At 58.2% G+C, this 13,303-nt stretch overlaps 2 protein-coding genes across 6 annotated transcripts in view; one reads left to right on the top strand and one right to left on the bottom strand.

The window, feature by feature from the left end:
- The window catches only part of EFR3B (EFR3 homolog B), a 49,201-nt gene extending 40,447 nt beyond the window's left edge, over positions 1 to 8,754 (top strand). For 4 of the 5 annotated variants that reach the window (XM_072858194.1, XM_072858196.1, XM_072858195.1 and 1 more), the window contains 11 exons: positions 197 to 369; positions 1,069 to 1,144; positions 2,006 to 2,167; positions 2,482 to 2,613; positions 2,726 to 2,793; positions 3,520 to 3,647; positions 4,047 to 4,138; positions 4,678 to 4,726; positions 5,067 to 5,173; positions 5,379 to 5,428; positions 5,781 to 8,754. In XM_072858194.1, the coding sequence (XP_072714295.1) occupies positions 197 to 369; positions 1,069 to 1,144; positions 2,006 to 2,167; positions 2,482 to 2,613; positions 2,726 to 2,793; positions 3,520 to 3,647; positions 4,047 to 4,138; positions 4,678 to 4,726; positions 5,067 to 5,173; positions 5,379 to 5,428; positions 5,781 to 5,886 (1,143 nt within the window). In that variant the 3' untranslated portion in view covers positions 5,887 to 8,754. The remainder of the gene's footprint in view (positions 1 to 196; positions 370 to 1,068; positions 1,145 to 2,005; positions 2,168 to 2,481; positions 2,614 to 2,725; positions 2,794 to 3,519; positions 3,648 to 4,046; positions 4,139 to 4,677; positions 4,727 to 5,066; positions 5,174 to 5,378; positions 5,429 to 5,780) is intronic. The other variant, XM_072858193.1, reaches the window with a different exon arrangement.
- Positions 8,755 to 10,167: 1,413 nt separating this feature from the next.
- Positions 10,168 to 11,571, bottom strand: POMC (proopiomelanocortin). The gene is made up of 2 exons (XM_072857702.1): positions 11,443 to 11,571; positions 10,168 to 10,803 (listed from the first exon to the last, which is right to left on the bottom strand). The coding sequence occupies exons 1-2, from the start codon at positions 11,569 to 11,571 to the stop codon at positions 10,168 to 10,170; spliced, it is 765 nt and encodes a 254-aa protein (XP_072713803.1).
- Positions 11,572 to 13,303: the final 1,732 nt, after the last annotated feature.

Raw genomic sequence — 13,303 nt, 5'->3', positions numbered from 1 at the left:
CCACCCATGAGACGTGTGGGGTCCCCAGCTGCTGGCATGGGGGAGCTGAGCTCGGGAACCCTCTCCCCCAGGCTGGTTTAGGAAGAGCTTAAGCTGTACTTAGTCTTCTCTGCTTGCATCCCCTCTTTCTTGGTCTGTTTTAACCCCCCTCAAGTGACACTGTCATGTTGCCTCCCTTTTTCTTTGATGCTCGCAGGTCTCTGTGGGCTTCCAGTGTAGTAACATGCTCACGGCACTTCCCAGCGCCTTCCTGGACAGGCTGCTCTCCGCAGCCCTTATGGAGGATGCTGAGATCCGTCTCTTTGTCCTCGAGATCCTCATCAGCTTCATCGATCGCCACGGGAACCGACAGAAATTCTCCACCATCAGGTATATCCCAGGGGCTCCCCAACAGGGCTGGGACCTGCAGACCCTGCAGAGCAGGCTTGGGAGGGAGATTTGCCAGGCTGTGAGTGCCTGCAGGATTGGGGGCTGTTGGAAGGATTAAATAATAAATCTGGTACCAGTTCTGGGGTGGTTTAATGCTGCAGATCAGTAGTTTGCTAACAGCCAGATGGGTGGGGGGGCCTCTCTGAGAGGCCGTGCCCAGAGGTACGTGGGACCACACTGCTGAAAGTAACTGTGGTTAGACACTGGTCCCGGGAGGATGCGCAGGAGCAATAACCTCCTCAAGTGGGTTCATCGACTGCATTGCATCCCTGTGGATAGGCCTGCTGGGCACTCATGTTGTCCACGCTGTGTTACCTTGGAAGAAGGAGACAGTAATCCCAGGTGGAAACATCTCCATGGGTTTTGCTGTGGTCCTGCTGATCCATTTTGCTTGCAACGCTTCTTTGTCAGTTTGCCTTTGTGTTCCTGAGTGCCACTGCCTTGAAATCCTGATGTGATTTGGCTCTATACTCTTGAATATCTGAATTGCTCAGATGGGTTTTAAAAGCCACCTTTAGCTTCCCCCCTCGATTCCTCCCAGACAGCTCGTTCCTGGCCAGCAGCTCCGCAGGCGTGCGGGAATCGCACCTCCTCCCTCCGGTCTCTGAGTTTTCCCTTCCCCTTGGCCTTTCCTTGCAGCACCATCAGCGACATCTCGGTCCTGAAGCTGAAAGTGGACAAATGCTCACGCCAAGATACTGTCTTCATGAAGAAGGTAGTGGCAGGGTCTGAGTCAAGCTGTCCTCGTGCAGACCGGTGTAAGGACTGTCCGTCTGTTTCCCCCGGTCACACTGAGCATGGGGGAGGCCTATAATGCCTCTAAACCTGGGGAAGTCCCTGGGAAAAGCCACTGGGATTCAATCTCCATCAGCGCTTCATGCGTGGGCCTTTCTAGACTCCTAAATCTGCTATTTGCCCCAAGGAACGAGTACCCCAGGATGTGCTGGTATCCCAAAAACTATTTATCCATGGGCTTTCGAAGTTGCTTGATTATTTTTTTTTTTAATTTATTTTCACACACACCCCGCAAAACATTTTCAGGGGTGGTGCAAACCCCTCTGGAGCTAACTTGAGGCTAAGAGAGGAGCAGTTTATTACCTTGCACACACCAGGGAGCAGCAATGCAGCCCCTCAACTGAAAACCATGGCAGAGTTGTGTTTCCCTTGCACCAGCGTGTGCCCTGCTCTGTCCCATGCCTTGCTGTCAAGCAACGTGTCTCAGGGCTTTATTTCTCTGTTGTGGTCTGAGCCGTGATTTCTATAACGCTTCTGCAACAGAGGCATCTTTTCCCTGGGCTCGGTGCTGCAGGTGTTTTTTGCCTGCCCTGGGCTCTGCTCTTGGACCTGCCAGTGCCTCTTCCCTGTCGGGGTCCAGCATCGAATGGTGGAACACCACCTAATAGTCACAGCTCCCTCTGCCCGGGGCTTTCTTCGTTTGCTTGGGGGAGCTCTGCTCCCTCCTGCATGGATGGAGGCCCCTTGGCTGGGCCCTGCTGCTTTTCTTTCTCTGCATTGATGGCAGCGTTGCTCGCAGGGGATGCTCAGGAGGTGACCACATCCTTCCGTCTCCCCACAGCATGGCCAGCAGCTCTACCGGCACATCTACCTGATATGCAAGGAGGAGAGCAATGTGCAGGCTCACTACGAGGCTCTCTACAGCATGCTGATGCTCATCAGCATCGAGCTGGCTAACGAGGAGGTGGTGGTGGACCTCATCCGCCTGGTGCTGGCAGTGCAGGTAGGCAGAGGGGGAGCTGGGTGTGTGGGCTGAGATGTGATGGGAAGGAGCCTCTAGGAGGGGGTTGTTTTGGAGTCGGGGTCTCTGAGGAAAGGGAATTCAAGTGTCTCACCTGCTCTGAGCTTCTCCCGCCGTAGTGGGATCAGCCCAACATGCTGGGGAGAGACCTCAGTTGCCTTGCCAGCCTCTGAAATGCTGCGAACCCAAGCTCCAAAAGCTGGGATGTTTGGAGGGCAGGTGATGCCACGAGGTGGATGGAGACCATGCTGGGGCCTTGTCCATCCTCGTCTCCTGGGGCTGTGTCTCTGTTGCAGGAGATTGCCCAGATCAACGAGGATAACTTGACAGCGTACAACCGCTGCGCGCTCTTCGCCCTCGGTGCGGCTTACCTGAACCTCATCAGCCAGCTCACCACCGTGCCCACCTTCTGCCAGCACATCCACGAGGTGCGAGGGAGGGTCTGGGGACAGGGCGGAAGCCTTGTCTGCGGCGGCTCTGGCATCGGCTCTCCTGGTCACCCCTGGGGTTTGAGGTTGGCTCCTTGCTTGTCTTCTGCAGGTCATCCAGATGCGACAGAAGGAAGCTCCCTATCTGCTCCCTGAAGATGTGTTTGTGGAAAGACCCAGGTAAGAGCCTGGGAAATACCTTCTTCCCCACTACCTGCTGCTGAGGGATTGGCATCCATAAGATGGTGGGCGATAATGGGTGTATCAGCCCTTCACTTGCCTGTGCTTGTCTCCTTTCCCACCGGGGGTTGGCACAGCGGGAAGGACATCAAGTGGTTTTCAGCCTGTTTAGAATCTGAGGAGGATCCCATGCAGCCAGGGAAGGGGATGGCCACCACGGCTTGCACTCACAGCCAGGCAAATGCCGGGATCAGCTCTGCAGGCTGTTCCCTCCCCTTGTCTGACAGCAGGATGGGTGTAGATCTGGTTTGTCATCCCGCTGCTCCGCTGTGCCATGCTTGCTGTGTGCTGAGCATCCCCGGGGCGAGGCTGGCTGGGCTGTCCCGTTCCTGCTGGCACGCTTGGCACGGGTCACGTGTGGTGGTGAGGTCCCTTACGGAGGCACTGCTCCCAGTGAATGCCACTGCTTTCTCGAGACATTCCCTAGGTCAGGGTGGTCCTTCCTGAGCGCATCTGTATCCTTCATGATGGGTCGAGAGCCCTTCTGGGAGTCTGGCTTTGTGCCGGTGTGTGCAGAAATAGCGTGATGTGTCTGGCTGTGCTGGAGCTAAGTGAAGCCATGAGAGCTTTCTGTTTCTGACCCAAAGGGACTGGAAACCCTGCTGACACGGTTCCCCTAGCAGGAGAGTTGCTGCCATCTCCACTGTTTTTTCTCCATCTCCATAGGTTGAGCAAGAGCCTTGACCGCCTGGGCCCGGAGGTCTTCTTCTGGCAGAGCAAGATCAGTGAGGTGCTGGGCGGCAGCGGTTACAACTCGGATCGGCTCAGCACACCCTACATCCCCCAGCTGACGGGTACGCACCACCTTGGGGCATCCTGGAGAACTGGGAGGGGAGGAAACTGGTCCCTCACTCTGCACAGTTATGGGGTGTGAAGTTCTTGTGCTACATGTGGGCATGTTGTTTTTCTGCCCTCCTTTAGAGGTGTAGCCTTGGGGAAACTGAGGCACAAAGCAGTGAATCGGAAGCTTCCTGGGGTGGCCGCAGGCATGGCTGGCTGGACGGAAGGAGCCATGAAGCCCGCTGGGCTTGGCTCAGTCCTCAGTTCTGCTGGTTTGGGTGAATGGCTGAGCAGATAGACTGCTACCCTGGGGATGGGACGTGAGGCCATGTTCCCTGGGAGCTGCCTGTGCTCACCCCGCTGCCCCTGGGGTGGCTACGATTAGCGCTTCTGCCCTTTCTCTTCCTCCCCAGATGAAGATCGCTTGTCCAAGAGGAAGAGCATTGGCGAGACCATTTCCCTGCAGGTCGAGGTGGAGTCGAGAAACAGTCCTGAGCGAGAGCAGGTACCGTGTTATGCCAGAGCTGCAGAGGCTGCGTCATCCCTTCAGCACTGCGTGCTTTTAGCAGCCTGACACGTGCAGTGAAACCCTCTCCAATTCTTCATTTGGCTGCACGCGTAATTGCTCCGCTGGCTGCAAGCGCAGGGGCCCGTAACTCAGCCCTGGGGTGCCTGGCAGTGAGCGGGGTCAGAAAGACCCCAACTCCCCCTGATGCTCCCCTCGAGGTGCTGACAGGTCCCAGTCTGCAAGGGGGGCTGCACGGCAGGAGGGGTCTCCCACTGCTGTTTGGGTGGCAAATCTTTATTTTCCCTGTATGCGTATCTCTTAGCTACGGGAGCCTTCGGGGAGGTGTAAGGCCTGGCTAGCCCAGCCTGAAAAAACATTTTAAAAGTGCAGTTTGCCAGGAAAATATCCCTGATCTTTAAGGACAGACTGTTTTGGTGCAAGAATACAGCTTGGGACACTGGTTCTGGGTTGCTGTGATCCCAGAATGGTGTCCTGTGCTGTGTGTTGAGCATCATCTGCTTCTCCCTTTCCTTTAGAGAGCACCAGCGGAAGAGATCACGTACGAGACGCTGAAGAAGGCGATAGGTAAGCGAGGAAGCCAGCCACGGTAGGGAGAGGTGGAGGCTGGCATGGTGTGTACGTATGGGTGCTGTCACCCCTGCGTCTGTGCGTGCACACCATGGGTGGATGGATCCCCGGCACCTCGCCACGGCAGCGTTGCACTCAAGTTACAGGGTGGCCGGGCAGCTTCATAGCTCTGCCTGGCCCTGGGGGTGTCGGTCCCAAAGCCAGAGGCTGGAGACCCTCTCCTTGGCTTTCTAGTGATGCCCAAATGTCCATGCTGTCTGCTGGGGAGGTGGGGATGCAGCACGGGGTGGTCTCTGCAGGTGGGGAGCAGCTGAGAGCCATCTCCCCTCTGCTTCAGTAGACAGCGTCGCTGTGGAGGAGCAGGAGCGAGAGCGGAGGCGGCAAGTGGTGGAGAAATTTCAGAAAGCCCCATTCGAGGAGATCGCCGCCCACTGCGGTGCCCGGGTGAGTCGGGGCTGTGGCACTCTAAATCCCCACGGCCGCTCTGCCGCGAAGAGGTGGACGGTGACGATGCGGCTCTGAATTTTGCCAGGTCACCCTCCCTCTGCTCTGGTGACCAGGGAAGGCCAACGGGGTGTTCTTCCCGTTTGTACCACTGTGGTCCTCAGGATGCAGCTGCACTAATACAGCCGCTGTGTCTGTGTTACAGGCGACGCTGCTGCAGAGCAAGCTCAACCAGATCTTCGAGATCACCATACGGTGAGTTGGGGTGACAGCCAAGCGCAGTTTGTTGAGCCACCCGAAAACCCGCTGCTGGAGCGTGGGGTGCCTGACCGCACGGCCAGCGCTGGCTGTGGGGCAATGGGAGCCACGTGTGTCCCCCCATCAAGGGCTGACGTGCTGGGCATGGGTGCCAGCATGGGACCTTTGCGATGGCAGAGGGGACGAGGGTTGCTGGGAGCAGCCTCTGGTGTGTTTGCCCCAGTTCTCCTCTGCTATGGTGACACTGGGGAGACCTGTAACGGTGCAGGAATACGCGTTTTCTGCGCCAGGCGTTGCTTCCTCACCAAACCTCTCTGTAAACCACCTCCTTCCATCTCTTGCGTTTCAGGCCACCGCCAAGCCCCTCTGGCACCATCACAGCCGCCTACGGCCAGCCCCAAAACCACTCCATCCCGGTGTACGAGATGAAGTTCCCGGACCTGTGCGTGTACTGAGGGCAGCCGTGCTGGTAGGGCAGAGCCACCGCTGCGCAGCTCGCGCCAAAGGACCTCTTGGGGAGAGACTGCTGACCCTGTGGGGAGCGCATCCTTGTGCAGGACGGGCGGGGACACGGACATCGAGGCCACCCCAAGATTCGTTGGCACCACAAACCCGTGTCCCGTACTTTATTTTGTGACTCTTTGCCTCCGCAGCCACGTTTTGCAGCGGTTGGTGGTGCAGGAGGCTCGGGGCGCAGCAGCGCGGGGAGGTGGGTAGTTGCTCTGACCTCCCTCTCCGGTTTCGTTTTTCAGGAAGGGGAGAGGAGATGCTCTGGCTCCGGACAGAGCACGTTGGGCACGTACATCTTCCCAGCATAAAGCAAACCCGTTCCCTGGGGAATCCCTCCCCGCATCGTCTGTCGGCCACGCTGAGAGCCCCTGGCCGGGGCAGGGCTGAAGCTGGAGGGTGAGAGACTGTAAAAGGCAGGAGGGGCTCTGGGGTGCGGCGTGCTGGAGCCCGGGGCAGCCACGTAACCAAAGCCTGCCCGAGCCGGTGCTCGAGGCAGGTTGCTGGAGGGGGTGCGGTCCCCACGTCCAACTCCTGGCCTGTGAGCCTGCATCTTCCCGTAGCCCCCTCGGCACATGGCCAGCTCCCCGCGGCGCTTCAAGCTGCCCCGATGGCCCAGACGGAGGGCGTGCCCGGTGCAGCGTGAGGGTGGCAATCGTCCCACCCCAGTGTGGGGGCACACAGCAGCCTGGCTGGTTCCAGGTCCCTTGAAAACACGATTTATTTGGGGAAAACCCACTTTTTTGGGGAAAACCCACAAGAGCCGTGCCTCTCGCCCAGGTCACCGGCAGGCTGCTTGCGGGGGGCTGATGCGACTGAGCCCCCAGGCAGCACGCCCGGGCATGCAGTGGGGTGCCTGGAGCAGTAACACAAGGCACAAGCAACCACCGTGCTGGGGAATATTAACACATTAACCCACTGTTTTCATATTTTTGCCTTGGGTTTTCACAGTTTTGGGGTTTCTGTCTCAGAGAAAGAATTATTTTTTTTTTTTCTTTAAGCAGAATCACTTTGACAAGGTCCAATCTTAAATCAGCTGAGCCATAATCACAAAGAAACCCCAGCGCTGCGGGAAATAGCTGCGATAAGCAGTGTTTTACAGAGTCCACCCTGCAGACCCTGCATCTGGCAGGCTGTGGATTGCACTTCTAATAGGATAAAACTGGAATTGGGGTGGGGAGAGATGAGGCTATCGGGAATTTTGCTTTAGACACACGTGGTAGAAAATCCTGGGTCCTACCAAGCCAAAACCGTGAGGTGAAGGCAGTAGGGATGGGAAGGAAAGGTCGCTCGGGGGTATTCAGTCATTCGCAGGGTCTGTCTTGCTCCCGAATGCCTTTCAAGCGTCGATGTGCTAAGGCTGTTCGCAAGGCGAGCTCGGACGCGCTCGCAGTCGGACGGGCGCTGCCTGCAGCTTCCCCACCGTCACCCTCCGAGCAGCCTGGGGGGTCCCTGGGGGTCCCTGCTGTGAGCTCGGGCAGCCCCTTCCCCTCCGGCTGGACGCGCTGCTTCTGCCTTCGCTGCACGAAGAGCCACAGAAGGGTCTAAAGCCGGAGACGTGGGAGCTGCTTCTGCACGTCGCGGAGGGACAGCAGGTAAACGCAGCCGCTCGGCAGTCGCACCGGCTCTGCCCGTGCCCCGCTGGGTCGCTTCAGCCACGACCCGTTTCTCTGCCACCTCTGGCTGCAGATCTTCAGGCAGTTATTTTAAGCTGTAATTACACATTACCATCCTCCCCCCCGCCTTTTTTTTTTTCCTGTGGCGGATACAGTTCGCGATTGCCCCGAGGTCACCGTTTGTTTGTGTGGTTGTGCTGTAATCTGGGCTTAGGAAATGATCTAGCTTAAGAGGACAGGAAAAACAAGGGTTTATTTTGGTCCCTGGGCTGGATCATCGTGCTGTCCCGCTCACAGCGTGGCTCTGCCTGTGCCAGCCCTGCCCGGTGCCCGAGGCTCTCCCCTTGCTGCTGCCTCTCCTCAGGGTCCCCTGTGTCTCTGTCCCCTGTCCCCAAGCCCTTTTTGCTCCCCGGGTTATGCCCGGTCCTGCTGAAGCCCAAGTTTTGGCTGGGGCAGGTTTTGGGGTCGGCAGTGGGAATGCAAAGCAGGCTGCTCGTGGAAGGAGGGTTTGCTCCCGTGGCTGTTCTAATGAAAAGCACTAAAATTTTTAACAAAGCGCAGTAGGAAAAGCAATGAAGCCCCAAATTGTGTGTCCGTGAGAAAACACATCCAAAACTCTTCAAAACCACAACGCAGGTGGGAAGATGAGCACGAGTTTGCGTGTGCTGAAGGAGGGGAGCCACGGGGACGCCGTGGGGCGCATCTCGGGGTGCTCATCATCCCTTTTGGGGCAGAAAATACCCCTGGTCTCTGCTCCCGGGAGCAGCCCTCGGTCCCTCCGGTCCCAATGCTTTTCCCTCGCTCTGCTCCATGGGACCTGGCAGCGGGGCTGGGGCTGTCCCCTCCCAGCTGGCTGCAGCCCCCAGCATGTCTCACCACGGCCCCTCCGCATTTTGGGACCCAAACTCCACCTGTAAATGTCCCTCCCAGACACGCACACGGTGTAAGTGACCTGTTTGTAAATCCCGTTTCGTTTAGATACTTGTGTACGTATAGATGACAAAGTATATTTCTATAAAGTCGGCAGTTTAGGTGCATGTGTGCGTTTCCATCTCTGTATTTCGGAGCACTGTGGCGTTTGCGTGTGTAGCCGAGGGCGGGGGGGGGAGCGGGTTGTTAAAAAGGGCTGAGAAGCCCTCGATATTTTCAAATGCACCGTCTTAATGCCCTTTTCAAATAAATGTTGATGTTGTCACCTTAGGGGCTCTGCTGTCTCGGCGTGTTCACGGCAGCTGGGCGCTGTCTCTGCCCGGGGAGAGGAAAAACGGGAAAAATGGTGCTGGGATGGAGAAGGGAAGGCATAGGGTGAGGAGGAGGATGGCCACGGCTGTGGACAAGCTTCCTTCCCCCAGCTCTGTGCCCAGGATCCACCCAAACCGGGCTTCATCTTCATCATCCCTTTATAATTCAGCATCTTCCCCCCATCCTGCAGAACCTCCCTGCGGTGGGAAGGCTCCTGGGCTTCTGTTCACGGTGCGGGCGAACGTGCACAAACCCACTTGCCGAGGCCAAAATGGGAAATATTTCACCGCGATCGCTATTTGAGGGGCCAAAATGTACGCGGTGCACGCCCTGCACCAGCAGCCCCTCTGCTCCTCGCTATGCGAAGGACGGAGCGAGGGGGAAAGCACTAATATGAGCCCTCTTTTCCTTGAATAATATTTCCACCGTGTTATACCAAATCAACGGGGATGCGCAGCCCCCGTACATCGCAATCCCAATCCCAAAAGCCCCTCCTGGGGGCTGGATGGTGGGGGGGTTCATCCCCCTGGGGCAGCTGCAACTCTTTAATGGGGAATTTAATGGGGAATTAATGAGTTTACCTGGGAGGTGGGTGCTGGGGGAGCCTGGCTGGGTCCCTTTGCCCCTTGGGGCAGCACCCAGAGGACGCTGCGTCTCCCCAGGCTGCCAGCAAACGCTGTCATCGCGTGGCGCAGCAGCGTGGGGCTCCTCTCCGGGACCGAAACACGCTCTGCTGGGGTGCGCAGGAGCTGGGGCCTCCCAAAATGCAGCCCCCCGCTGCCCTCTCCGGGCTGGGGGCAGCGAGCCCAGCCTTGCTGGAGCTCCACGGCCAGCTCCTGTGAAGCTCCGGAGCTGGGGGTGCGAAATTGCCCTTCCTCCCCTCACCCCAAAACACGCTCCCCAGCACTTGCCCAGCCATGTCTCTTTACCCCCTCCCCAGCTGCAGGATTTTACTTCGCAATTATTTTTTCTGCCCCTTTACAAACACCAGGCACCCCCAGAGACATTGCCGACACCTGGTTAGCTTGCAAAAAAATGTATTCTATATATTATTTCTTTTTTCTTTTTAGAATTCTTTTAATCCGTCATTTACAGTATTGTACAGCTCAGTGAAAATATACGAAAATCACCCAGCGTGCTCCGAACTGGGCATCATCCCCGCTCCCCGTGCGTGTCCAGTGGGCGAAGCGGTTGGCATCTTTATCCCTAACCTGTTCCCACCCAGTGAAACCCGGGAGCGGACCCCTTCGGAGTACTAATTAAGAACGACATAACGAGTGACCTCTAAGTGAAACACATGCCAGGGGGACACTGAAGCTGGGTTGGGGGGGGGTGGTGGCGGGGGCGGGATGCCCCTCGGGCTCTCCCCCATCACTGCCCCTTCTTGTAGGCGCTTTTGATGATGGCGTTTTTGAAGAGAGTCACTAGAGGGGTCTGGCTGTGCTCCGAGGTCATGAAGCCCCCGTAGCGCTTGTCCTTCAAGGGCGCGTGCCAGCGGAAATGGCGCATGCGGTAGGAGCTGCCGGCCTTCTTCTCCTCCTCCTGGCCTTCCTCCTCCTCCTCCTCTTCCTCCTCGGGCGGTGCCCCAGTGCTGCCGAGCGCCAGCTCCCGCCTGAACTCCAGCGGGTAGCTCTCGGCCGACTCCTCCTCCACCCCGTTGGGGTAGACCTTGATGGGTCTCCTCTTGCGTCCCACCGGCTTTCCCCAGCGAAAGTGCTCCATGGAGTAGGAGCGTTTGCCTTCCTCCCGCTCCAGCCCGGTTCCCTGCTCTTCCTCGTGGTGGGACAGCGGGATGGCGGGCAGCGATGCCGGCGGTGGGTTGCCCCCCGCCATCTCCTCTCGTTTGTGCCCGCCGCCGCTGCTGCTGTTCCTCCGGCCGAACTTGTTCCAGCGAAAGTGGCTCATGACGTACTTGCGGATGCTCTCGGAGAGGGGCTGGAGGTGCCCGTTCCCTGGGTAGACGGGTGCCTCGGCCGACAGGTCGGCTCTGCACGCCGCGGCGCACGCCTGCGTGGGGTGGGGGGGGAGATGTGCGGGAAGGGTGAGCGCACGGCCGGGCACCCCCGGGGAGGGTTTGCAGGGGGCTGCTTGCACGGAGCGGGATGCTTCACGAGATGGTTTCACGCTTGTGCCCGGCTGGGGTCCCCGCGTGGGTGTCACCCCCTTGGTGGGGAGCTTCAAGGGCCGAGCCTGGAGCGTCGTGCCCCAGGCGCCAAATCAGCCCCGGGTGGCTGGAAATGGTGCTGGGGGGCACGGCCCCCACCGTGGGGTCCCTGGAGCAAACTCAGTGCCTGCACAGGGTGAGCCGTTACTGCCGTCCCATCGCTGACGAGAGCAGGTCATGCTCTGCAAGCACCCGTGGGCGCGGGGTAAAGCCGATACCCAAATTTCTGCTTTTATCCCATGCAGGGGGGACGCTGCAAGCTCAAAAACTTATTTTAGCATCATCCCCCGGCGTGACGCCAGGAGGCACGAGCCCACCAACACCTGCGGGTCATGGGGCCCGAAGCATCACCGCACATCGATGCGGGTCACCCCACGGTGTCGGCATCCCTGTCACCTCCTCCCCCAGCCCACCGCGCCGGTCCCTGGGGCGGGGGTCAGAAACCAAAGCAACAGGAGGGCAGTCCCCATCCCCAGGCTTACCAAAATGCCGGCCTCGCTGGTGAGGTCCTGGCATTTGCTGCTCTCCCAGCAGGGGCTGCTGGCACCGGCGGGGTGCCAGAGCAGCAGCCCCAGCACCACGGGCAGACTGCTCCACAGCACGCTCGGCATCCTGGCCGGGGACACGAAGCCGGGGTCACACGAGGGATGCGAGGGGCTGCGGGCCCAGGAACCGTGCAGGAACTATGGGGAAAAAAAAGAAAAAAAAAACCCAAACCCCTCTTTTTTTTTTCCTTCAGGAGATTCTTTAATGCTTTCTTTGATGCGTCCGCCTTACCCTTGCCCTTTTCGAAGTCGCCTCTGCTGGGGTTGCAGGAACGGGGTGCCCTGCTGCGGCACCGACCTGCCTCCCCTTCCCGCGGGGCCGCAGCTTTGCCTGTCCCCGTCCCCCGGGAGTTGCGTTAGTGCTGCAAATCCCTCCTTCTGCAAAGCTTTCCTCCCGCTTCCAGCTCGTTGCAAAGGGATGCTCCTCGCTACACCCCAGGAGCATGGGGGTGATTTTGCCGGAGGAGAAACTGAGGCACAGAAAAGGGAAGGCAACGCCGCAAGCTGCCTCCCTGCTTGCACCCGCATCGCTCTGCTCCTGCTCAGACGCTCCCAAAAATGGGCAACGTTCCCCCCTGCCTCTTCCTTTTGCCTTCCCAACAGAAAGGCTTCTCTCCGGAGCCCAGGTCTTTTGTCACTGCTGCCGTAGGTGACAACCGCTGTCGGCGGGGATTGCTGCCGCCTCCTAAGAACCCCATAAAGATGAGTGATGCTGCAAGGGGAAAGCGTTAGGGAGCTGTCTTCAGGTTTCATTCCTTGCCAACCACTCGTGGCTTGCAAGCCGATTCCTCTAAAAAAATATACGCTCCCTCCTAACCTGTCCTGCGATGCCCTTCGAGCGGCTGCAAAACTCCTGCGTGGTGGGAGACACAACTGCAAATAATATTAAATTAGGATTAGATGAGTAAGACGTGAATATTTTGCATTGAATTATAGCGAAGTCGGTTGCTCGGCTTTTGGGAAGGGCTATGGCAAGTGCTGGTGGTGTTTGGGATGCGGCGTGCCCCGGGGGCTGCCAGAATTAACCCAGGATCCGGCTGAAACCCGGGGGCTGAAGCTGCTGTGCCGTCAAGGATGAGGTTGGGGTCGGTTCCTGGATGCCCGTGGGACCTGGCTCCAGGGTCCCCGAGGACGTCCGCGTTGCTTTTCCTTTGCAAACCCCAACTCTTTCCCAAGCAGCTGTATTTAACTCGGCGTGGACTCACGTGTCTCACCTTCCCCCATGCTGCGGGAGCTCTACAGGAGGGAAAGCCCATCCCACAGTGAAAGAAAACGGAAGAAAAATCTCACTTTGGCCCCAAATGTATGGCTGGAGGGGAGAGCTGACCCTCCCCTCTGGTGCAAGAGCTGCCAGGTTGAACCTGGATGGAGGGGGACTTTCTTTGGCAGAGGGAAAAAAGACCCTGGATTTATGGCAGCAAATAGCAGTTCAGAAAAGGGGATGAAACAGCGAGACAGACCAAATTTAAACGTAAAGGTTATCTTTCCGTCTTCTGCCCGAATTTGTGGGTGTCACTGTCCGGGACCCCCCAGTGCAGCACGGAGGGTCCGGGGCGGCAGCAGGCAGCCCCCCTGTAACACATTAACACCCAATAATGCAAATAAACCCGGCAATAAACGGAGGCCGGGAGGGAAGGGTGTGTTTTGTTGCCCATCCCTTGCCGGGAAACCCCTGCCCGGCAGCCATCCATCACGGCGTGTCACCCCTCCGCAGCGACTGGTCCCCACCATCCATCAAGCCCGTATTTTTGCAAAGTTTCTTTCCCTCCCCCCCCATGCACCCCGAAACACACCAGGG

This window comes from Ciconia boyciana, chromosome 3 (assembly GCF_034638445.1).
Source record: "Ciconia boyciana chromosome 3, ASM3463844v1, whole genome shotgun sequence".
NCBI lineage: Eukaryota > Metazoa > Chordata > Aves > Ciconiiformes > Ciconiidae > Ciconia > Ciconia boyciana.
This window is presented reverse-complemented; position numbering and strand designations above follow the sequence as displayed.

Coding starts and splice junctions, on each gene's coding strand:
- POMC (XM_072857702.1), bottom strand. CDS start 11,571: ATGCCGAGCGTGCTGTGGAGCAGTCTGCCCGTGGTGCTGGGGCTGCTG. Junction 10,804..11,442: donor CCAGCGAGGCCGGCATTTTG/GTAAGCCTGGGG, acceptor CACCCCACGCAG/GCGTGCGCCGCGGCGTGCAG.